At 39.3% G+C, this 26,438-nt stretch overlaps 1 protein-coding gene across 1 annotated transcript in view; it reads left to right on the top strand.

Annotated features, from left to right (window-relative positions):
- The window catches only part of ADRA1D (adrenoceptor alpha 1D), a 190,837-nt gene extending 167,312 nt beyond the window's left edge, over positions 1 to 23,525 (top strand). Inside the window, exon 2 of the mRNA XM_069745155.1 lies at positions 20,946 to 23,525. Coding sequence (XP_069601256.1) covers positions 20,946 to 21,505 — 560 coding nt within the window. The 3' untranslated portion in view covers positions 21,506 to 23,525. The remainder of the gene's footprint in view (positions 1 to 20,945) is intronic.
- The last annotated feature ends 2,913 nt before the right edge of the window (positions 23,526 to 26,438 follow it).

Raw genomic sequence — 26,438 nt, 5'->3', positions numbered from 1 at the left:
GCCCAAACAGTAGATTTCCCCCACATTTGGGGTATCGGCGTACTCAGGAGAAATTGTAGAACAAATTTAATTGTCCATTTATCCTGTTACCCTTGTGAAAGCAAAAAAAATAGGTTTAAAGAAAGTCTTTGTGAAAGAAAAGTAAATGTTTATTTTTTTCCTTATACATTCCAAAAATTCCTGTGAAGCACCTGAATGGTTAATAAACTTCTTCAATGTGGTTTTGAGTACCTTGAGGCATGAAGTTTTTAGAATGGTGCCACTTTGGCGTATTTTCTGTCATATAGACCCCTCAAAGTGGCTTCAAATGTGATGGAGTACCTAAAAAAAAAAATGGTTTTGTAAATTTTGTTGGAAAAATGAGAAATTGCTTGTCAACTTTTAACCCTTATAACTTCCTAAGAAAAATATGCGATATGACTCTCTGATTTAAGGGCATAAAAGCTAAAAGTTTGAAAATTGCAAAATTTTCAAAATTTTCTCCAAATTTCCATTTTTTTCAGAAATAAACGCAAGTCATATCAAATAAATTTTACAAAAATCATGAAGTACAATACTGTATGTCACTAGAAAACATTCTCAGAATCACCGGGATCCATTGAAGCTTTCCAGAGTTATGACCTCATAAAGTGATAGTGGTCAAAATTGTAAAAAATGGCCCGGTCAGGAAGGTAAAAACAGGCTTTGGGGTGAAGGGGTTAAATTACCAGCCATAATAAAACCAACCCAACTGAGAAAATTTGAAGACCACTACCATGACCCCATAGAAAAAGTCCTGTTTCTAAGGAATCATGGCTTCTGGAAAGTTTGTTCATTCTTTCTTGGCTCTGCTGATTGGCTGAGAGAGTTTAACGATAAAAGGAGCATAGAAAAATGTTAAACCACCTGCCATAGATATTCCATAGACAACTTAAAGGGTAGTCCGCTATTCAGCTATGATCCAGATCAAAGAGCAATAAACTGCTTTATTCTTGCGAACTTGAGCCTGACTTGCCTGGATGGGTGATAAGTGTCAATCATTTTGACGATTCTCATGTATTTTTTTTTTTTAAATTGTCTGTGGCAAGAAAACCCATTTCATTGCGGTATCATTGGCGTGTTATCACTGACTTTAAAAGGTTTTTTTTTTCTTCATCTCATACTTGTTTCCCAACATCATGTCATCTACCCCAAATCTTTATAGGGCAGCTTTATGGAATCACCGGCCTTGGAGGATGTTCATTCAGATGTTTAATTTTGTAGAAAAAAAGCAGATCACAGACATGGCACAAAACTACAGTCATTTCAAATGGCAACACTAAAAGAAATCAAGAATAAAAAATATGGTAGTCAGTAATGGTTACCTTTTTTTTTAACCAAGCATAGGGGAAAAATTATGGAATCACTCAATTCTGAGGAAAAAATTATGGAATCACCCTATAAATTTTCATACCCAAAAATAACACCTGGATCAAATTAGATCTGATCATTAGTCTGCATCTAAAAAAGGAGTGATCACACCTTGGAGAGCTGTTGCACCAAGTGGACTGACATGAATCATGGCTCCAACAGGAGAGATGTCAATTGAAACAAAGGAGAGGATTATCAAACTCTTAAAAGAGGGTAAATCATCACGCAATGTTGCAAAAGATGTTGGTTGTTCACAGCTGTGTCTAAAATCTGGACCAAATACAAACAACATGGGAAGGTTGTTAAAGGCAAACATACTGGTAGACCAAGGAAGACATCAAGATCGGAAACTTAAAGCAATATGTCTCCAAAACAGGAAATGCACAACAACGACAAAATGAGGAACGAATGGGAGGAAACTGAAGTCAACGTCTGTGACTGAACTGTAAGAAACCGCCTAAAGGAAATGGGATTTACATACAGAAAAGCTAAACGAAAGCCATTATTAACACCTAAACAGAAAAAAACAAGGTTACAATGGGCTAAGGAAAATCAATCGTGGACTGTGGATGACTGGATGAAAGTCATATTCAGTGATGAATCACGAATCTGCATTGGGCGAGGTGATGATGCTGGAACTTTTGTTTGGTGCCGTTCTAATGAGATTTATAAAGATGACTGCCTGAAGAGAACATGCAAATTTCCACAGTCATTGATGATATGGGGCTGCATGTCAGGTAAAGGCACTGGGGAGATGGCTGTCATTACATCTTCAATAAATGCACAAGTTTATGTTGAATTTTGGACACTTTTCTTATCCCATTAATTGAAAGGATGTTTGGGGATGATGAAATCATTTTTCAAGATGATAATGTATCCTGCCATAGAGCAAAAACTGAAAACATTCCTTGAAAAAAGACACAAAAGGTCAATGTCATGGCTGCAAATAGTCCGGATCTCAATCCAATTGACAATCTTTGGTGGAAGTTGAAGAAAATGGTCCATGACAACAATCCAACCTGCAAAGCTGATCTGGGGACAGCAATCAGAGAAAGTTGGAGCCAAATGGATGAAGAGTCCTGTGTGACATTCATTACGTCCAGGCCTCAGAGACTGCAAGCTGCAATAAAAGCCAGAGGTGGTGCAACAAAATACTAGTGATGTGTTGGAGGGTTTTTTTGTTTGTTTTTCATGATTCCATAATTTTTTTTCCACATAATTGAGTGAGTCCATAATTTTTCCCCTATGCTTGTTCTAAAAAACTAACCATTACTGACTACCACATTTTTTGTTCTTGATTTCTTTTACTGTTTCTTAAAGCCAGAAAGTTGCCATTTGAAATGACTGCAGTTTTCTGCCATGTCTGTGATCTGCTTTTTTTCTACAAAATTAAACAACTGAATGAACATCCTCCAAGGCCGGTGATTCCATAAAGCTGCCCTATAAAGATTTGGGGTAGATGACATGATGTTGGGAAACAAGTCAAATATAAATAATAGAAGGGATCGGTTTCTCCTGTGATCCAGTCCTAAGAAAACACAGACATTCCTACAAATATTAATTCTAAGGGACAAGTCTACAAGCTTGCAAATGTCCCTGAAGATTATTAGTGTTTCATGTTTTACAAGGCAAACCTATATTTTAAAAAGAAAATCTAATCAATATTGATATAACTGTCCATAGAGCAATAAACATTCCCGATTAATACATAAAATGCATGGGTTATGAGCAAATTTCTGGCCTAAAATCTGAGCTAAATGTCATAACCAAACTAATAGCCTGTTGAGTAAGAAAAACATAAAAATATAACACTATTTAAGGATATAGAAGAAAAATACTCTCTGTACAGAAACCATGGAAAGTCTACTTCTAAAGCAGATAGATGAAGCTGCAACCCATAATGAGGTCCTGGTTATGGGGGACTTTAACTACCCGGATATTAACTGGGAAACAGAAACCTGTGAAACCCATAAAGGCAACAGGTTTCTGCTAATAACCAAGAAAAATTATCTTTCACAATTGGTGCAGAATCCAACCAGAGGAGCAGCACTTTTAGACCTAATACTATCTAATAGACCTGACAGAATAACAAATCTGCAGGTGGTCGGGCATTTAGGAAATAGCGACCACAATATTGTGCAGTTTCACCTGTCTTTCACTAGGGGGACTTGTCAGGGAGTCACAAAAACACTGAACTTTAGGAAGGCAAAGTTTGACCAGCTTAGAGATGCCCTTAATCTGGTAGACTGGGACAATATCCTCAGAAATGAGAATACAGATAATAAATGGGAAATGTTTAAGAACATCCTAAATAGGCAGTGTAAGCGGTTTATACCTTGTGGGAATAAAAGGACTAGAAATAGGAAAAACCCAATGTGGCTAAACAAAGAAGTAAGACAGGCAATTAACAGTAAAAAGAAAGCATTTGCACTACTAAAGCAGGATGGCACCATTGAAGCTCTAAAAAACTATAGGGAGAAAAATACTTTATCTAAAAAACTAATTAAAGCTGCCAAAAAGGAAACAGAGAAGCACATTGCTAAGGAGAGTAAAACTAATCCCAAACTGTTCTTCAACTATATCAATAGTAAAAGAATAAAAACTGAAAATGTAGGCCCCTTAAAAAATAGTGAGGAAAGAATGGTTGTAGATGACGAGGAAAAAGCTAACATATTAAACACCTTCTTCTCCACGGTATTCACGGTGGAAAATGAAATGCTAGGTGAAATCCCAAGAAACAATGAAAACCCTATATTAAGGGTCACCAATCTAACCCAAGAAGAGGTGCGAAACCGGCTAAATAAGATTAAAATAGATAAATCTCCGGGTCCGGATGGCATACACCCACGAGTACTAAGAGAACTAAGTAATGTAATAGATAAACCATTATTTCTTATTTTTAGGGACTCTATAGCGACAGGGTCTGTTCCGCAGGATTGGCGCATAGCAAATGTGGTGCCAATATTCAAAAAGGGCTCTAAAAGTGAACCTGGAAATTATAGGCCAGTAAGTCTAACCTCTATTGTTGATAAAATATTTGAAGGGTTTCTGAGGGATGTTATTCTGGATTATCTCAATGAGAATAACTGTTTAACTCCATATCAGCATGGGTTTATGAGAAATTGCTCCTGTCAAACCAATCTAATCAGTTTTTATGAAGAGGTAAGCTATAGGCTGGACCACGGTGAGTCATTGGACGTGGTATATCTCGATTTTTCCAAAGCGTTTGATACCGTGCCGCACAAGAGGTTGGTACACAAAATGAGAATGCTTGGTCTGGGGGAAAATGTGTGTAAATGGGTTAGTAACTGGCTTAGTGATAGAAAGCAGAGGGTGGTTATAAATGGTATAGTCTCTAACTGGGTCGCTGTGACCAGTGGGGTACCGCAGGGGTCAGTATTGGGACCTGTTCTCTTCAACATATTCATTAATGATCTGGTAGAAGGTTTACACAGTAAAATATCGATATTTGCAGATGATACAAAACTATGTAAAGCAGTTAATACAAGAGAAGATAGTATTCTGCTACAGATGGATCTGGATAAGTTGGAAACTTGGGCTGAAAGGTGGCAGATGAGGTTTAACAATGATAAATGTAAGGTTATACACATGGGAAGAAGGAATCAATGTCACCATTACACACTGAATGGGAAACCACTGGGTAAATCTGACAGGGAGAAGGACTTGGGGATCCTAGTTAATGATAAACTTACCTGGAGCAGCCAGTGCCAGGCAGCAGCTGCCAAGGCAAACAGGATCATGGGGTGCATTAAAAGAGGTCTGGATACACATGATGAGAGCATTATACTGCCTCTGTACAAATCCCTAGTTAGACCGCACATGGAGTACTGTGTCCAGTTTTGGGCACCGGTGCTCAGGAAGGATATAATGGAACTAGAGAGAGTACAAAGGAGGGCAACAAAATTAATAAAGGGGATGGGAGAACTACAATACCCAGATAGATTAGCGAAATTAGGATTATTTAGTCTAGAAAAAAGACGACTGAGGGGCGATCTAATAACCATGTATAAGTATATAAGGGGACAATACAAATATCTCGCTGAGGATCTGTTTATACCAAGGAAGGTGACGGGCACAAGGGGGCATTCTTTGCGTCTGGAGGAGAGAAGGTTTTTCCACCAACATAGAAGAGGATTCTTTACTGTTAGGGCAGTGAGAATCTGGAATTGCTTGCCTGAGGAGGTGGTGATGGCGAACTCAGTCGAGGGGTTCAAGAGAGGCCTGGATGTCTTCCTGGAGCAGAACAATATTGTATCATACAATTAGGTTCTGTAGAAGGACGTAGATCTGGGTATTTATTATGATGGAATATAGGCTGAACTGGATGGACAAATGTCTTTTTTCGGCCTTACTAACTATGTTACTATGTTACCCACTGTAACTGATGTAATACTGCCCCTATGTACAAGAATATAACTACTATAATACTGCCCCTATGTACAAGAATATAACTACTATAATACTGCCCCTATGTACAAGAATATAACTACTATAATGCCCCAATGTACAAGAATATAAGTACTATAATACTGCCCCAATGTACAATAATATAACTACTATAATACTGCTCCTATGTACAAGAATATAGCTACTATAATACTGCCCCTATGTACAAGAATATAGCTACTATAATACTGCTCCTATGTACAAGAATATAACTACTATAATACTGTTCCTATGTACAAGAATATAACTACTATAATACTGCTCCTATGTACAAGAATATAAGTACTATAATACTGCTCCTATGTACAAGAATATAACTATTACTAGATGGTAGGCCGATTCTAACGCATAATACTGCCCCTATGTACAAGAATATAACTACTATAATACTGCCCCTATGTACAAGAATATAAGTACTATAATACTGCTCCTATGTACAAGAATATAACTACTATAATACTGCTCCTATGTACAAGAATATAACTACTATAATGCCCCTATGTACAAGAATATAAGTACTATAATACTGCCCCCTATGTACAAGAATATAACTACTATAATACTGCCCCTATGTACAAGAATATAGCTACTATAATACTGCCCCTATGTACAAGAATATAGCTACTATAATACTGCTCATATGTACAAGAATATAACTACTATAATACTGCCCCTATGTACAAGAATATAACTATTACTAGATGGTAGGCTGATTCTAACGCATAATACTGCCCCTATGTACAAGAATATAACTACTATAATACTGCCCCTATGTACAAGAATATAACTACTATATAACTGCCCTTGTTTACAAGAATATAACTACTATAATACTGCTCCTATGTACAAGAATATAACTACTATAATACTGCTCCTATGTACAAGAATATAACTACTATAATACTGCTCCTATGTACAAGAATATAACTACTATAATACTGCCCCTATGTACAAGACTATAACTACTATAATACTGCTCCTATGTACAAGAATTTAACTACTATAATACTGCTCCTATGTACAAGAATATAACTACTATAATACTGCACATACAAACGGCACCGCGCTTGGGTTGCTAAAATGACCTCCCCTGATAGCAGGGGCGCAATAGTCCCGAGTAAACTGATGGACACGTATGTCACACTGAAAACAAAGCACCGGGAGTCGCGCTATTGGTGAGGCGCTGCACCGGTATGTGCCAGAAATGTTACTACGAACCTAAATAACGAAAGTGGATCTCTTACCGTGGGTAATGAAAAAGACACCCTCCGCTGCTGGTGGACGTAAGTGCGGCTGTGATCCCAGACGTGCAAATGGCAATAACCGGAGGGTGGGCGTGCAGGAGCACATGCGGACGAAAGCGGTATAGAACGCCGCTACCAAGTGCAGAGCCAGGGAACGTCCCGGCCGGAGGCGTCCCTGGTTACACTGGAGAAACAAAGATGGCCGACGCTGACACGCAGCGTGTGACGTCACGGGCCTACGGAAGCACCCAAAGACCAAAAAGGTAAACCGACGCGTTTCAAAGGGAGAACGCCCTTCTTCATCAGGGTTATGGCCCTACAGGGGAACTTCACTTAACTATATACCTTCTCTCATCCTGTGTCCCCGCCCACTGGGATACATTACCCGCCCCAGTCCCTGAGATGACCAGTGGCCCTTTGTAACCCATCCACATCCAGCGCTCGTTACACTCGTCCTGAATAGCAAGGTATTATTAGTCAATAGGGTCCATGCCCCACAAATATGCATGACATGTGCATGCTGCATACTAGGAGAAAATAATCAAAAAAGCATCTAATAATAAATAAATAAAAAGTGTAGTAAATTAATCCAAATTATTGACTAAAATTTTTTATTACTGCTAAAAGTAAAAACTTTATTATTAAAACATCTAATAATAACACTTAAAAACTGTAGATATTACCCTACAATGAAATGGTCCTAACCTAAATTAGATACACTAAAATCAATAAAAAATAAAAACAAACGTAGGCCTATTTCTCTGTTGCAGATTGTACAATACCCTGTCACTACTACATTCAAAATGCATAAGAAAGGTGAATTCAAACTTATAGGTGAACCCCACCTACTTACATCTAGTGAGGCTAATCATATGCATAATAAATAATCTAAAGTGCATTGTATTGCTACATGACATGTCCGGTTACCACTCCCGCCATTAAAATGCGTGTAATTCAAAATCATGGTTGAGGCCCCTAGGGGTAAGGCAATCCAGCCTGAATATCCATTCTGACTCGACTTTGGACATTTGTTTCAGGAAATTGCCCCCCCTCCTACTTTGATGGACTTTTTGAATCCCACAAAACCGGACATCCTTCATATTACCATTATGTTGCTCCTTAAAGTGACGGGATAGAGGGTGGCCCAGAAACCCCTTCTGAATATTCTTAAGGTGCTCTTTAATTCGTACCATGAGTCTCCTCTTGGTTCTACCCACATACAGTTTGTTACACGGGCATAAAATCAAATAAATGATACCTGTAGAGTAACAAGTGATTTTATCCCGAATAGTAAATATCTCTGTTCCAGCAGAGTCTCCGAATGTAGTTTGGCACCTCCTCTCAATACCTGTTTGTGTGCAGCAATAGCAACCTCCACACGGCCTAAAACCCCCCTCAGGTTTAGATTTCTGACTTGCCAACGGGCCTTGAGCACTAAAAGCCAATTTGGCTGTGGGAGCTAGCAAATTAGTCAACGTACGAGCTTTTCTGTACACAAATCTGGGATGCACAGGTAGATGATCACCTATAATCCTATCCCTCTGGAGGATTGACCAATGTTTCCGAATGATCCCCTGGAACTGCCTATACCCAGCATGGAACTGCGTTATGATGGGCAGTTGTTTGATTTGATCAGAAATGGGTAAAATACCCTGGGGTACGGATTCGGGTTTGTGAATCAAAGTACTTCTTGGTATAATTCTAACTTCATTAGCCGCTTGTTCCACCAATGGCATTGGATAACCTTTTTCCAGAAATTGTTGAGTGAGATGTACTGCTTCTGAATCAAAATCCCCCAGATTAGTGCAATTGCGTCGAATTCTGGTGAATTGTCCCTTTGGAATGTTGGTGAGCCATACCGGAAGGTGGCAGCTGCTGGTATGAATGAAACTATTAGAATCCACCTCTTTCCGGTAACATTTAGTGCGAAGATGGCCATCTTCAATAAAAATAGTCAGATCCAGGAAGTTAATAGTGCTGTCACTTATGGTGGGTGTAAACTCTAAGCCGAAGTTATTAATGTTCAGGCCACAAATAAATGAGTCCAAATCTGCCCTAGACCCCTCCCAAATCAGAATGACGTCGTCAATAAAGCGACGCCATAATGCCACCCCCGTACGAAGCTGGCCTTTATCATAGATGGCTGACTCCTCCCACTTGGCTACATATAGGTTAGCAAATGCAGGAGCAAAATGCGTCCCCATTGCCGTTCCCCATTGTTGCAGAAAAAACGGCCCTCGAACATGAAATAATTATGTTGGGCGATAAACATAATGCACTCCTGTATATACTCGATTTGGATTTTGGAGTACATGCCCAATTTGTCAAGAAAATATCCGGACGCCTGGCAACCCATCTCCTGATTAATAACAGTGTATAAGGATTTAATGTCCAGAGTTGCTAAAATGTATCTGGGGTTCCACTCTATTGTCTCTAATATCTCCAGGGTATGACCCGTATCTTTCAAATATGTCGGGATAAGGGACATACATTTTTGTAAATGGGTGTCCACGTATTTAGACAAATTGGCCGTAAGACTGCCAATACCCGAGATGATGGGCCTCCCTGGAGGGTCCACCAGGCTTTTGTGTACCTTGGGTATGTGGTAGAAGAAGGCCACATTCGGATTGGGATTGGTAATAAACATCCATTCTTTTTTGTTGAGGATGCCCAATGATTTCCCCTTTTGACCTAAGAGGTTCAGTTTCCTCACATACTGTGGCGTGGGGTCCCCGCATAACCTTCTATATGTAATTGTGTCACCCAGAAGTCGTTCCGCTTCCTCTTGATACTTCGTCCTATCAAGAATCACAATTCCGCCACCCTTGTCTGCCGGGCGGACAATAATATCATTGTTCGTTTGCAGATTTTTTAGGGATGTCCTCTCTCGAGAATTTAAATTACTAGATGTATATATTCTTTTCCCTTTCTGTAATTTTCTAATATCTGCAGTCACTAAGGTGTCGAAAGTGTGGAATACATTTGAGTATTCCTGTATGGGATTAAAGGAAGACGGATTAGATAATGTAGTATGGATAAATTTGGGTGTTTCCAGGGTACCGGCCACAGTAGCACTACGTTCTCTTTTCAGAAAATATTTCTTTAGAGCCAGATTGCGTAGAAATTTTTTCATTCCAATATATAAATCGAGTGGTTTGGCAGAGGTAGATGGGGCAAATTTTAGACCTTTTTGTAGGAGGGATATGTCATTGTCCGTTAACTGGTATGAACTCAAGTTGTATATTTTTTGGGAGTTAGAAACCACACCCCCTATTTTCTTTTTGGTGAATTTCCCTCCCCTTTTGCCTCTTTTGGTTTTGAAGGTCTTGCCCGAAAAAAAATCCTTGCTGAGTGGTATATACCCCCCTGTTCCCTTCGTACCTTTAGATGTTGGGGCAGGGCCTTTCCCCTTTGTATTGGACTTAAAGCTTTTACTGATTGTGTTTTTTAAAGTATATGTCCTTAATTTAGTGGACGTGGTTTTTCTGGGGAGGTCGGATACTCTCCCTATTCCCCGGCCCGCCCCTACATTGGCTATCGTCCTAGGCCGAACATTGCTTGAGCATCCCTCTCCCGTCGGAGATGAGGTAACATGGTCCTCATCCCTATATGTTGTTAAAGGGGTAAAGCGATTGGAGACCGGAACAGGGGTAATCTGATCGTTATGGTTAGGTGGTGGACTAATCTCCCTAACCGATGGTGTATCAGGATAAATCGAAATTTCTAAGGTTTTATCCGGGTCAATGGGATCAAGGGGGGTCCTGGATGAATTATCAACCCAATTCTGAGCGCTGGATACTGGGATATGTCCTCTACTTCGTACTGGTGTGTACTGGGTTGAGTTGGAATCGGCATATGATGATAAATTCGTGACACTTTCTGTCCCCAAACCTTGTCGCCCTGAAGTGTACTCGTCCAGAACCATCAGCTGGCTAAATGATGATCTCTACTGGATTCGTGTTCCCTGACACGCCATGTTAGATCAGTTCTGAATATTTGTTCTGGTATGCTGTCCCTCTTGAACTTTCTAATTTTCTTATCAATGATCTCTTTTTCTTTATTTTTAACTCTATGTAGGATATTTGTTGCCAGTTCCTCTATGTCCTCCGTAATGGTACACTTTTGTAATTTCTCAAAAATCTCCGCAATCTGGAGACTAGTGCGTTTCAAGTTTGTCAAGCGTTTGTCTATTATAAATTGTAACGCTGTGGAGGAAAACTGACTGAACATGTTGTCCCATTCCCTCTTAATGTTAGGATCCTCAAAATCCCCTGCCAACGTTTTGTAAATAACCAAGCCTTTAGGTGTTATTCCGGCTTGTGCGTACCTTTCTAGAGATGCTACCTCCCACATATCCCTCAATTCAACAAACAATAATTTTTCTAGATCCTTCAAGTACCTAGTTATAGCACCAGATTCAGATAAAGCAGGAGGTTTGAATGAAAACCTATCCTTCATAGTCGTGAAGCGATATTCCCTATCCTCGCGTAACGCGTGAATAGCCATGGTGTGGCTGCCAGATGACCAAAAGCACAAACACAAATACAGGTATAAAACAGACTATCACCGGCGCTCAGCACCTAAACCCACTACAAGAAGTGGGGATAACCTATATAGTAACCCCGCTGCTGGTAGCCACAGAACATGTGCCACTTTCTGTAAAGACCAAAATAATATACATACAAAAGGCACCGCGCTTGGGTTGCTAAAATGACCTCCCCTGATAGCAGGGGCGCAATAGTCCCGAGTAAACTGATGGACACGTATGTCACACTGAAAACAAAGCACCGGGAGTCGCGCTATTGGTGAGGCGCTGCACCGGTATGTGCCAGAAATGTTACTACGAACCTAAATAACGAAAGTGGATCTCTTACCGTGGGTAATGAAAAAGACACCCTCCGCTGCTGGTGGACGTAAGTGCGGCTGTGATCCCAGACGTGCAAATGGCAATAACCGGAGGGTGGGCGTGCAGGAGCACATGCGGACGAAAGCGGTATAGAATGCCGCTACCAAGTGCAGAGCCAGGGAACGTCCCGGCCGGAGGCGTCCCTGGTTACACTGGAGAAACAAAGATGGCCGACGCTGACACGCAGCGTGTGACGTCACGGGCCTACGGAAGCACCCAAAGACCAAAAAGGTAAACCGACGCGTTTCAAAGGGAGAACGCCCTTCTTCATCAGGGTTATGGCCCTACAGGGGAACTTCACTTAACTATATACCTTCTCTCATCCTGTGTCCCCGCCCACTGGGATACATTACCCGCCCCAGTCCCTGAGATGACCAGTGGCCCTTTGTAACCCATCCACATCCAGCGCTCGTTACACTCGTCCTGAATAGCAAGGTATTATTAGTCAATAGGGTCCATGCCCCACAAATATGCATGACATGTGCATGCTGCATACTAGGAGAAAATAATCAAAAAAGCATCTAATAATAAATAAATAAAAAGTGTAGTAAATTAATCCAAATTATTGACTAAAAATTTTTATTACTGCTAAAAGTAAAAACTTTATTATTAAAACATCTAATAATAAAACTTAAAAACTGTAGATATTACCCTACAATGAAATGGTCCTAACCTAAATTAGATACACTAAAATCAATAAAAAATAAAAACAAACGTAGGCCTATTTCTCTATTGCAGATTGTACAATACCCTGTCACTACTACATTCAAAATGCATAAGAAAGGTGAATTCAAACTTATAGGTGAACCCAAGGTACACAAAAGCCTGGTGGCCCCTCCAGGGAGGCCCATCATCTCGGGTATTGGCAGTCTTACGGCCAATTTGTCTAAATACGTGGACACCCATTTACAAAAATGTATGTCCCTTATCCCGACATATTTGAAAGATACGGGTCATACCCTGGAGATATTAGAGACAATAGAGTGGAACCCCAGATACATTTTAGCAACTCTGGACATTAAATCCTTATACACTGTTATTAATCAGGAGATGGGTTGCCAGGCGTCCGGATATTTTCTTGACAAATTGGGCATGTACTCCAAAATCCAAATCGAGTATATACAGGAGTGCATTATGTTTATCGCCCAACATAATTATTTCATGTTCGAGGGCCGTTTTTTTCTGCAACAATGGGGAACGGCAATGGGGACGCGTTTTGCTCCTGCATTTGCTAACCTATATGTAGCCAAGTGGGAGGAGTCAGCCATCTATGATAAAGGCCAGCTTCGTACGGGGGTGGCATTATGGCGTCGCTTTATTGACGACGTCATTCTGATTTGGGAGGGGTCTAGGGCAGATTTGGACTCATTTATTTGTGGCCTGAACATTAATAACTTCGGCTTAGAGTTTACACCCACCATAAGTGACAGCACTATTAACTTCCTGGATCTGACTACTTTTATTGAAGATGGCCATCTTCGCACTAAATGTTACCGGAAAGAGGTGGATTCTAATAGTTTCATTCATACCAGCAGCTGCCACCTTCCGGTATGGCTCACCAACATTCCAAAGGGACAATTCACCAGAATTCGACGCAATTGCACTAATCTGGGGGATTTTGATTCAGAAGCAGTACATCTCACTCAACAATTTCTGGAAAAAGGTTATCCAATGCTATTGGTGGAACAAGCGGCTAATGAAGTTAGAATTATACCAAGAAGTACTTTGATTCACAAACCCGAATCCGTACCCCAGGGTATTTTACCCATTTCTGATCAAATCAAACAACTGCCCATCATAACGCAGTTCCATGCTGGGTATAGGCGGTTCCAGGGGATCATTCGGAAACATTGGTCAATCCTCCAGAGGGATAGGATTATAGGGGATCATCTACCTGTGCATCCCAGATTTGTGTACAGAAAAGCTCGTACGTTGACTAATTTGCTAGCTCCCACAGCCAAATTGGCTTTTAGTGCTCAAGGCCCGTTGGCAAGTCAGAAATCTAAACCTGAGGGGGGTTTTAGGCCGTGTGGAGGTTGCTATTGCTGCACACAAACAGGTATTGAGAGGAGGTGCCAAACTACATTCGGAGACTCTGCTGGAACAGAGATATTTACTATTCGGGATAAAATCACTTGTTACTCTACAGGTATCATTTATTTGATTTTATGCCCGTGTAACAAACTGTATGTGGGTAGAACCAAGAGGAGACTCATGGTACGAATTAAAGAGCACCTTAAGAATATTCAGAAGGGGTTTCTGGGCCACCCTCTATCCCGTCACTTTAAGGAGCAACATAATGGTAATATGAAGGATGTCCGGTTTTGTGGGATTCAAAAAGTCCATCAAAGTAGGAGGGGGGGCAATTTCCTGAAACAAATGTCCAAAGTCGAGTCAGAATGGATATTCAGGCTGGATTGCCTTACCCCTAGGGGCCTCAACCATGATTTTGAATTACACGCATTTTAATGGCGGGAGTGGTAACCGGACATGTCATGTAGCAATACAATGCACTTTAGATTATTTATTATGCATATGATTAGCCTCACTAGATGTAAGTAGGTGGGGTTCACCTATAAGTTTGAATTCACCTTTCTTATGCATTTTGAATGTAGTAGTGACAGGGTATTGTACAATCTGCAATAGAGAAATAGGCCTACGTTTGTTTTTATTTTTTATTGATTTTAGTGTATCTAATTTAGGTTAGGACCATTTCATTGTAGGGTAATATCTACAGTTTTTAAGTTTTATTATTAGATGTATTAATAATAAAGTTTTTACTTTTAGCAGTAATAAAAATTTTTAGTCAATAATTTGGATTAATTTACTACACTTTTTATTTATTTATTATTAGATGCTTTTTTGATTATTTTCTCCTAGTATGCAGCATGCACATGTCATGCATATTTGTGGGGCATGGACCCTATTGACTAATAATACCTTGCTATTCAGGACAAGTGTAACGAGCGCTGGATGTGGATGGGTTACAAAGGGCCACTGGTCATCTCAGGGACTGGGGCGGGTAATGTATCCCAGTGGGCGGGGACACAGGATGAGAGAAGGTATATAGTTAAGTGAAGTTCCCCTGTAGGGCCATAACCCTGATGAAGAAGGGCGTTATCCCTTTGAAACGCGTCGGTTTACCTTTTTGGTCTTTGGGTGCTTCCGTAGGCCCGTGACGTCACACGCTGCGTGTCAGCGTCGGCCATCTTTGTTTCTCCAGTGTAACCAGGGACGCCTCCGGCTGGGACGTTCCCTGGCTCTGCACTTGCTAGCGGCGTTCTATACCGCTTTCGTCCGCATGTGCTCCTGCACACCCTCCGGTTATTGCCATTTGCACGTCTGGGATCACAGCCGCACTTACTTCCACCAGCAGCGGAGGGTCTCTTTTTCATTACCCACGGTAAGAGATCCACTTTCGTTATTTAGGTTCGTAGTAACATTTCTGGCACATACCGGTGCAGCGCCTCACCAATAGCGTGACTCCCGGTGCTTTGTTTTCAGTGTGAAATACGTGTCCATCAGTTTACTCGGGACTATTGCGCCCCTGCTATCAGGGGAGGTCATTTTAGCAACCCAAGCGCGGTGTCGTTTGTATGTATATTATTTTGGTTTTTACAGAAAGTGGCACATGTTCTGTGGCTACCAGCAGCGGGGTTACTATATAGGTTATCCCCACTTCTTGTAGTGGGTTTAGGTGCTGAGCGCCGGTGATAGTCTGTTTTATACTATAATACTGCCCCTATGTACAAAAATATAACTACTATAATACTGCTGCTTTGTACAAGAATATAACTACTATAATACTGCTCCTATGTACAAGAATATAACTATATAATACTGCCCCTATTTACAAAAATATAACTACTATAATACTGCTCCTATGTACAAGAATATAACTACTATAATACTGCCCCTATGTACAAGAATATAACTATTACTAGATGGTAGGCCGATTCTAACGCATAATACTGCCCCTATGTACGAGAATATAACTACTATAATACTGCCCCTATGTACAAGAATATAACTACTATAATACTGCCCTTGTTTACAAGAATATAACTACTATAATACTGCTCCTATGTACAAGAATATAACTACTATAATACTGCTCCTATGTACAAGAATATAACTACTATAATACTGCTCATATGTACAAGAATATAACTACTATAATACTGCCCCTATGTACAAGACTATAACTACTATAATACTGCTCCTATGTACAAGAATTTAACTACTATAATACTGCTCCTATGTACAAGAATATAACTACTATAATACTGCCCCTATGTACAAAAATATAACTACTATAATACTGCTCCTTTGTACAAGAATATAACTACTATAATACTACTCCTATGTACAAGAATATAACTATATAATACTGCCCCTATTTACAAAAATATAACTACTATAATACTGCTCCTATGTACAAGAATATAACTACTATAATACTGCCCCTATTTACAAGAATATAACTACTATAATACTGCTCCTATGTACAAGAATATAACTACTATAATAACTACTATAATACTGCCCCTATTTACAAGAATATAACTACGATAATACTGCCCCTATGTACAAGAATATAACTACTATAATACTGCCTCTATTTACAAGAATATAACTGCTATAATACTGCCCCTATGTACAAGACTATAACTACTATAATACTGCTCCTATGTACAAGAATTTAACTACTATAATACTGCTCATATGTACAAGAATATAACTACTATAATACTGCCCCTATGTACAAGAATATAACTACTATAATACTGCTCCTTTGTACAAGAATATAACTACTATAATACTGCTCCTATGTACAAGAATATAACTACTATAATACTGCTCCTATGTACAAGAATATAACTACTATAATACTGCCCCTATGTACAAGAATATAACTACTATAATACTGCTCCTTTGTACAAGAATATAACTACTATAATACTGCTCCTATGTACAAGAATATAACTACTATAATACTGCCCCTATGTACAAGAATATAACTACTATAATACTGCTCCTTTGTACAAGAATATAACTACTTTAATGCTGTTCCTATGTACAAGAATATACAGTTAGGTCCATATATATTTGGACAGACAACATTTTTCTAATTTTGGTTGTAGACATTTCCACAATGAATTTTAAACAAAACAATTCAGATGCAGTTGAAGTTCAGATTTTCAGCTTTCATTTGAGGGTATCCACATTAAAATTGGATGAAGGGCTTAGGAGTTTCAGCTCCTTAACATGTGCCACCCTGTTTTTAAAGGGACCAAAAGTAATTGGACAGATTCAATAATTTTAAATAAAATGTTCATTTTTAGTACTTGGTTGAAAACCCTTTGTTGGCAATGACTGCCTGAAGTCTTGAACTCATGGACATCACCAGACGCTGTGTTTCCTCCTTTTTGATGCTCGGCCAGGCCTTCACTGCGATGGTTTTCAGTTGCTGATTGTTTGTGGGCCTTTTTGTCTGAAGTTTAGTCTTTAACAAGTGAAATGCTGCTCAATTGGGTTGAGATCAGGTGAATGACTTGGCCAATGAAGAATATTCCACTTCTTTGCTTTAATAAACTCCTGGGTTGCTTTGGCTTTATGTTTTGGGTCATTGTCCATCTGTAGTATGAAACGATGACAATCAGTTTGGCTGCATTTGGCTGGATCTGAGCACACAGTATGGCTCTGAATACCTCAGAATTCATTCTTCTGTCCTGTGTCACATCATCAATAAACACTAGTGACCCAGTGCCACTGGCAGCCATGCATGCCCGCGCCATCACACTGCCTCCGCCGGGTGTTACAGATGATGTGGTATGCTTTGGATCATGAGCTGTACCACGCCTTCACCATACTTTTCTTTTCCATCATTCTGGTTGAGGTTGATCTTGGTTTCATCTGTCCAAAGAATGTTCTTCCAGAACTGTGCGGCTTTTTTAGATGTTTTTTAGCAAAGTCCAGTCTAGCCTTTTTATTCTTGATGCTTATGAGTGGCTGCACCGTGCAGTGAACCCTCTGTAGTTACTTTCATGCAGTCTTCTCTTTATGGTAGATTTGGATATTGATACGCCGACCTCCTGGAGAGTGTTGGTCACTTGGTCGGCTGTTGTGAAGGGGTTTCTCTTCACTATGGAGATTATTCTGCGATCATCCACCACTGTTGTCTTCCGTGGACGCCCAGGTCTTTTTGCATTGATGAGTTCACCAGTGCTTTCTTTCTTTCTCAGGATTTACCAAACTGTAGATTTTGCCACTCTTAATATTGTAGCAATTTCTGGGATGGTTTTTTTCTGTTTTCGCAGCTCCAGGATTTCTTGTTTCACCTGCATGGAGAGCTCCTTTACCGCATGTTTACTTCACAGCAAAACCTTCCAAATGCAGCACCACATCTCAAATCAACTCCTGGCCTTTTATCTGCTTAATTGAGATGACACAACGAAGGGATTGCCCACATCTGTCCATGAAATAGCCTTGGAGTCAATTGTCCAATTACTTTTGGTCCCTTTAAAAACAGGGTGGCGCATGTTAAGGAACTGAAACTCCTAAACCCTTCATCCAATTTTAATGTGGATTCCCTCAAATGAAAGCTGAAAGTCTGAACTTCAACTGTATCTTAATTGTTTTGTTTACAATTCATTGTGGTAATGTCTGTAACCAAAATTAGAAAAATGTTGTCTCTGTCCAAATATATATGGACCTAACTGTATAACTACTATAATACTGCCCCTATTTACAAGAATATAACTACTATAATACTGCCCCTATTTACAAGAATATAACTACTATAATACTGCCCCTATTTGCAAGAATAGAACTACTATAATACTGCTCCTATGTATAAGAATATAACTACTATAATACTGCTCCTATATACAAGAATATAACTACTATAGTACTGCCACTATGTACAGGAATATAACTACTATAATACTGTTCCCTATGTACAAGAATATAACTACTATATACTACTCCCTATGTACAAAAATATAACTGCTATAATACTGCCCCTATGTACAAGAATATAACTACTATAATATTGCCCCTATGTACAAGAGTATAACTACTATGATACTGCCCCTATGTACAAGAATATAACTACTATAATACTGCTCCCTATGTACAAGAATATAACTACTATAATACTGCCCCATGTACAAGAATAAAAACTACTATAATACTGCCCCTATGTACAAGAATATAACTACTATAATACTGCCCCTATGTACAGGAATATAACTAATATAATACTGCCCCTATGTACAAGAATATAACTGCTATAATACTGCCCCTATGTACAAGAATATAACTGCTATAATACTGCCCCTATGTACAAGATTATAACTACTATAATACTGCTCCTATGTACAAGAATATAACTACTATAATACTGCTCCTATGTACAAGAATATAACTACTATAATACTGCCCCTATGTACAAGAATATAACTACTATAATACTGCTCCTTTGTACAAGAATATAACTACTATAATACTGCTCCTATGTACAAGAATATAACTATATAATACTGACCCTATTTACAAAAATATAACTACTATAATACTGCTCCTATGTACAAGAATATAACTACTATAATACTGCCCCTATTTACAAGAATAGAACTACTATAATACTGCTCCTATGTACAAGACTATAACTACTATAATACTGCTCCTATGTATAAGAATATAACTACTATAATACTGCTCCTATATACAAGAATATAACTACTATAGTACTGCCACTATGTACAGGAATATAACTACTATAATACTGTTCCCTATGTACAAGAATATAACTACTATAATACTGCCCCATGTACAAGAATAAAAACTACTGTAATACTGCCCCTATGTACAAGAATATAACTACTATAATACTGCCCCTATGTACAGGAATATAACTACTATAATACTGCCCCTATGTACAAGAATATAACTGCTATAATACTGCCCCTATGTACAAGAATATAACTGCTATAATACTGCCCCTATGTACAAGATTATAACTACTATAATACTGCTCCCTATGTACAAGAATATAACTACTATAATACTGCTCCTATGTACAAGAATATAACTACTATAATACTGCTCCTATGTACAAGAATATAACTACTATAATACTGCCCCTATGTACAAGAATATAACTACTATAATACTGCTCCTATGTACAAGAATATAACTACTATAATACTGCTCCCTATGAATTATTATTTGACTGAAGTATTTGTGAGTTCAATATTCCTATTCAGAACACGGAATCTTCACACTCTGTCTGGGATTCAGCAGATCTGCGCTGTGCATTCCCTGCTGTGTTTTGCTGTTTGCACGCCCCATGTCGTGTAGTTGCCGCAGTCTCTGTTGGGGTGGTGGAGAGGAGGTCATTGCTGTTCCTTTAATCTAAGTCACTGAGCAGTCAGACTGTTAAGAGAATGAAATATTTGGAAAAATAATATGGGACTTAAACTGTGTCTTGCTGCTTTGTTGTGATTGAACCGAGCCTGTGGAATAAAAGTACAGCCAACGTCAACACACATGGGATTATGTAATCAAGATAGGAACAAACCTGGCGCTTCATCACTGCCATATTATGGGCAACAGTGAGGAAACGCTTTAAGCTTCCATGTCTTACTGGAGTTTTAGGTAAAAATTTCATGCAAGGCTGTTACCCATCTGTCTACATTTTCTATCTATTAAGGTATCTATCTATTATCTATCTATCTTTCTATGTTTGTAATCTGGTGTTTCAGGTCAGGTCCACTAAAATGAATGGGACTGAGTTGCAATACCACACACAGCCTGTAGACATAAGTGGTGCTGTTTGTGTAATTAAATCCAGCTACGTTCTAATCTTGTACAATGTCTTTAAATTCTGTATGACTGAACTACTTCTCGTATTTCTTTATTTTCTGTAATTTCAGGGTCGTTCTTCCCGTCTTTGAGACCTTCTGATGGCGTCTTTAAAGTCATCTTCTGGTTGGGATATTTTAACAGCTGTGTCAACCCTATTATCTACCCATGTTCCAGCAAGGAGTTTAAAAGGGCCTTCATTAGACTTCTGAGATGCCGCTGCCGGAGAAAGCGGCGTCCTCTATGGAGGGTCTACGACCATCAATGGAGAACTTCCATGACCAGTTCCAGGAGAGGGTCAGATGCAGAACAAGCCACGGGCTTCTCCTCCGTAAACTCCTCTTTTATTCTCAACCCGGGTAACCATGGAATTGCTACTAGACGGAAGAGCATGGAGTTCAACGGTTGGAAACTCATCTCTCCATTCCGAAACTCTTCTACTCAACTGAAGGAAAAAATGAACAACCTTTCTAATAAAATAAGGAATGGTTCTACGAAGAGCAACATGTCGGCGACCTACAAGAGCGAGGTGGAGTCCATATCCATGGGTGTTTCTAATGACTTTACAGAACTAGAGTATCAAATGTACGACCTCACAGACTGTTGCAGCTTTCGAGAAACGGATATATAGATAGATGTTCATTATTGTCTGGATTTTATTGCTATTATTTTTGTGGGGTTGGGAACATGGGGCGTCGTTGCGTTTTTGTTGGAAAACAATGATGGATTGTAAACGAGTTTTTTCGGATTAATATAAGAATTTCAAAAATTTAGTCTAAGACCTTGGTTTGACTATTGAATTTTGGTTTTCTAGCCAGTGGTTGAACCTTTACTGTCATACTAGTAGTAACTTTTGGAGCCTGTCGTCCTCAAGGTATTCAGGTGAGTAGACCCTCATCGTCGGAAAGACTACCCACCATAGAGACGAACACAAGTGAAATTGTCTTTTAGCTATCGATGTGCACAAGTGATTCGATGCTGATGGGTTTTGATTGGTGTATTGACGCAACTTTTACATTGTACGACATTAAAACAAGATACTTGACTTGGTTCCACTTTTTGGATGCATACATGGACCATTAAAGAGACATTCTATATTACGTTCTACATAAGATTAGTAGACACTAGAGATGAGCAAATCTATTTAAACTCAATTTGCCGGATTCACCTAATTTTTTCTAAAATCGATACCCAGTTATTACAAAGCCTACAAATGCCCTGAAAAGACTTGTATGACCTATTTTGTTTTCTTCATTCACTAATCTTGATTCACTGCTCTACTGTCACATGCACAACTATCTGTACAGTTTTTTCAGTGTCTTATGGCTTTCTCCGTATCTCTTTGGCTGAGATGTGACGTCCTCTCACTATCCAGATTCACCACAAATAGGCAGCTGCATTCCCTGCCTTAGCTTTTATACAGGCTAGTTTAATCCTTCCTGATGTAGCTGTGCTGTAAAGTGGAAAGGTATTATGGATAAGCCTGCCAAGCCATGCTCGAGGTCATGCGAGCTATCTCTGGCTGATGTAATCTTCTTCAATGTGTAAATGAGCTATTTTAGGTGATTTACACGAATCAAAATGCAAATTTTTATTTTTCACAGGGTTCAGCAAATCCTTAAAAATTTGACATGCATTCGATTTGCATCGAGTCGATTTGCTCATGTCTAGTAGAGACCGATTTAAGCCCTTTCAATGTTGTCACAAACCACATCAGCTTCAGAACGTTTTATTTTTAATCTTTTGAGAATCTCCGAAGCGCTTAGCTCTTTCAGGGAGCTACTTTATGTCCAAAAATGGTGGGATGACCTGTAAGGCTACGTTCACACTAGCGTTGTGCGCCGCTGCGTCGGCGACGCGACGCACAACGCACCGAAAAACGCGTGCAAACGCACGCAAAAACGCTGCGTTTTTCGACGCGTGCGTCGTTTTTTCACGAAAATCGGACGCAAGAAAAATGCAACTTGTTGCGTTTTCTTGGTCCGACGCTAGCGTAAAAAAAGACGCACGTGTCGGAAAACGCAACAAGCAAAAACGCATGCGTCTCCCATGTTAAACATAGGGGCGCATGACGCGTGTGTCACCGCTGCGTCGCCCGACGCTAGCGCGACGCACACTAGCCGAACGCTAGTGTGAACGTAGCCTAAAAGGGACCTTCATATCATTAATTTCACAAAGAAATACCGAGCCTTCAAAATCATGTACAAAGTGGAACCCGGTAATATGGCCCTAGTCCACACATAAGCATCTATCAGATTACTACATACAGTGCCTGTATAAATCATGGCGAACAGAATCCAAGAGTCTTCATGTAAATTGAACCAAGCATGATGCATAGAAATACTGCCATACAGTTCTCAAATAAATTACTTCACGAAGGGTCAAGAAGAGTACTGCCATATTTTGCCAGGGACGACATGAGTACTGCCACGCCATGCCAATATAAAATGTGGCAAACAGAGTGAATGGGAATGCTGCCATAAAAATGATGCCATATAGGGAATATAGAAATATTGCTATATAGTTCTCACAGAAATTGAAAGAAATACATTTTTTTGGAGTACTGCCATTGAGTTCCCATATAAATCATGCCACACAGTGTCCATTTATTTACTGCCAAATAGTGACCATAAATTTGTTACAACGAGGATTAAAATAAATATGAATAAATGAATGAGGCGAAACGCGTAGGTCCTTTCCAACAAATATCTTTTTACTTGCTATTTTGCCAATTACCACTTCTGGAGTTTTTAATGAATTAATAAATGTTATGTTTTATACATACTTACCTGTGAGGGTCAACTCCACAATGGATTTTACATTTTCGTATAATAATAATAATTTTGTGATGAAAAATAATCCAACTTCCTAAACTTTTATGTTTAAACAGTTAAAATAACTGTTTAACTCCATATCAGCATGGGTTTACGAGGAATCGCTCCGGTCAAACCAATCTAATCAGCTTTTATGAAGAGGTAAGCTATAGACTGGACCACGGTGAGTCATTGGACATGGTAGATCTTGATTTTTCTAAAGCGTTTGATACCGTGCCACACAATAGGTTGGTACACAAAATGAGAATGCTTGGTCTGGGGGAAATTGTGTGTAAATGGGTAAGTAACTGGCTTAATGATAGAAAGCAGAGGGTGGTTATAAATGGTATAGTCTCTAACTGGGTCGCGGTGGAAACTTGGGCTGAAAGGTGGCAGATGAGTTTTAACAATGATAAATGTAAGGTTATACACATGGGAAGAAGGAATCAATCTCACCATTACACACTGAATGGGAAACCACTGGGTAAATCTGACAGGGAGAAGGACTTGGGGATCCTAGTTAATGATAAACTTACCTGGAGCAGCCAGTGCCAGGCAGCAGCTGCCAAGGCAAACAGGATCATGGGGTGCATTAAAAGAGGTCTGGATACACATGATGAGAGCATTATACTGCCTCTGTACAAATCCCTAGTTAGACCGCACATGGAGTACTGTGTCCAGTTTTGGGCACCGGTGCTCAGGAAGGATATAATGGAACTAGAGAGAGTACAAAGAAGGGCAACAAAATTAATAAAGGGGATGGGAGAACTACAATACCCAGAGAGATTAGCAAAATTAGGAGTATTTAGTCTAGAAAAAAGATGACTGTGGGGCGATCTAATAACCATGTATAAGTATATAAGGGGACAATACAAATATCTCGCTGAGGATCTGTTTATACCAAGGAAGGTGACGGGCACAAGGGGGCATTCTTTGCGTCTGGAGGAGAGAAGGTTTTTCCACCAACATAGAAGAGGATTCTTTACTGTTAGGGTGGTGAGAATCTGGAATTGCTTGCCTGAGGAGGTGGTGATGGCGAACTCAGTCGAGGGGTTCAAGAGAGGCCTGGATGTCTTCCTGGAGCAGAACAATATTGTATCATACAATTATTAGGTTCTGTAGAAGGACGTAGATCTGGGGATTTATTATGATGGAATATAGGCTGAACTGGATGGACAAATGTCTTTTTTCGGCCTTGCTAACTATGTTGCTATGTTAAACTCCTATTCATTTTATTATTTCAATCTCATTCTTGTTGTTAATGAATAAAAACATTATTGTCTTTTTTTTAAAATTGGCCAAAAACGTTTAGTGATCATCTCCAACTGCAAAAAAGAGGCCTGACACACTGTAACGAGCCGAGCGCCTTTGTGAGTTAGACATGACCGGCTTCTAGACTGATGAAAGCAAAAGTGTTCACGTCACAGACAACAAAAATGGCAAAGAACGGAAACCCTAAATATGCAAGAAAGTTGCAGAATTTTATAAATGAATAAATAATTTCCCAAAAAGTGTAAAGCCCCTTTAAGCTTTGGCACATGGGTGCTTTACTGTATCGTGCCAACTCACATGACGGCTTGAGGGGGCTGTGCCAACTTAGGAAGTTATCACTTATTCATAGATATACATCAAGATACAAATAATGTGTCATTAATCTGGGGGGTATTCACGTGTTCTACACAGAAAGAGAAGAAGTGAATAAACACAAAATAAATCCGACATAAATACATTATTTTATAGAATACATAAAGATAAAAATATGTGATAAAATTGTGGAGGATAATACACAAAAGGAAGTTGACGACAAACATTTCCAAATAAATAATAGTGATGTGTTCTCTATAAAAATAGGTAATGTATATGAGATATATAAAAAAAAGTGCAATATATAAGCAAAAAAAAGCATAATTTACAAAAAAGAACAACACATAGATTAGGACCCCAGGACTCTGACACACGTTTCGCCCTTGGCTTTCACGAGGAGTCAAGGGTCTAATGTGCATCGATGGGGTCCTCATCTATGTGCTGTTCTTTTCTATATGGTATGGTTTTTACTTGATATATGTGTGTGTTTAATTTATATATTTTATATAGTCATGAACGTGTTGGCACCCTTGACATTTTTCAAAAAAATTAAGTATTTCCCCCAGAAAATTGCCATTACACATGAATTCTTATACACATGTTTATTTCCTTTTTGTGTATTGGAACAACACAAAAAAGCTGAGAATAAAAGGCAAATTGAACATAATTTCACACAAAACCCCCAAAACTGGGCCGGACAAAATTGTTGGCAACCTCAACCTAATATTTGGCTGCACACCCTTTGGAATTAATAACTGCAACCAATCACTTTCTATAACCATCAACAAGCTTCTTACACAGCTCAACATAAATTGTGGACCGCTTTTCTTTTGCAAACTGCTCCAGATCTCTCATATTTAAAAGTGTCTTCTCCCATCAGCAATTTTCAGATCTCTCCACAGGTAATCAATGGGATTTAGATCTAGACTCATTACTGGCCACTTCAGAACTCTCCAGAGCTTTGTTTTAATTTATTTCTGGGAGCATCTTGAAATATGCATGGGGTCAGTGTCCTCCTGGGAGACCCATGACCTAGGACGCAAACCGCGCTTTTAGACCCTGGGCAGTACATTGCGACCCAAAATACGTTGCTAATCTTCAAATTTCATTATGCCTTGCATACAGTCAAGGCACCCATTGCCAGAGGCATCAAAACAACCCCAAAAC

Source organism: Ranitomeya imitator, chromosome 1 (assembly GCF_032444005.1).
Source record: "Ranitomeya imitator isolate aRanImi1 chromosome 1, aRanImi1.pri, whole genome shotgun sequence".
NCBI lineage: Eukaryota > Metazoa > Chordata > Amphibia > Anura > Dendrobatidae > Ranitomeya > Ranitomeya imitator.
The sequence above is the reverse complement of the archived record's forward strand: the minus strand, read 5'-3'. Positions and strand labels throughout refer to the sequence as shown.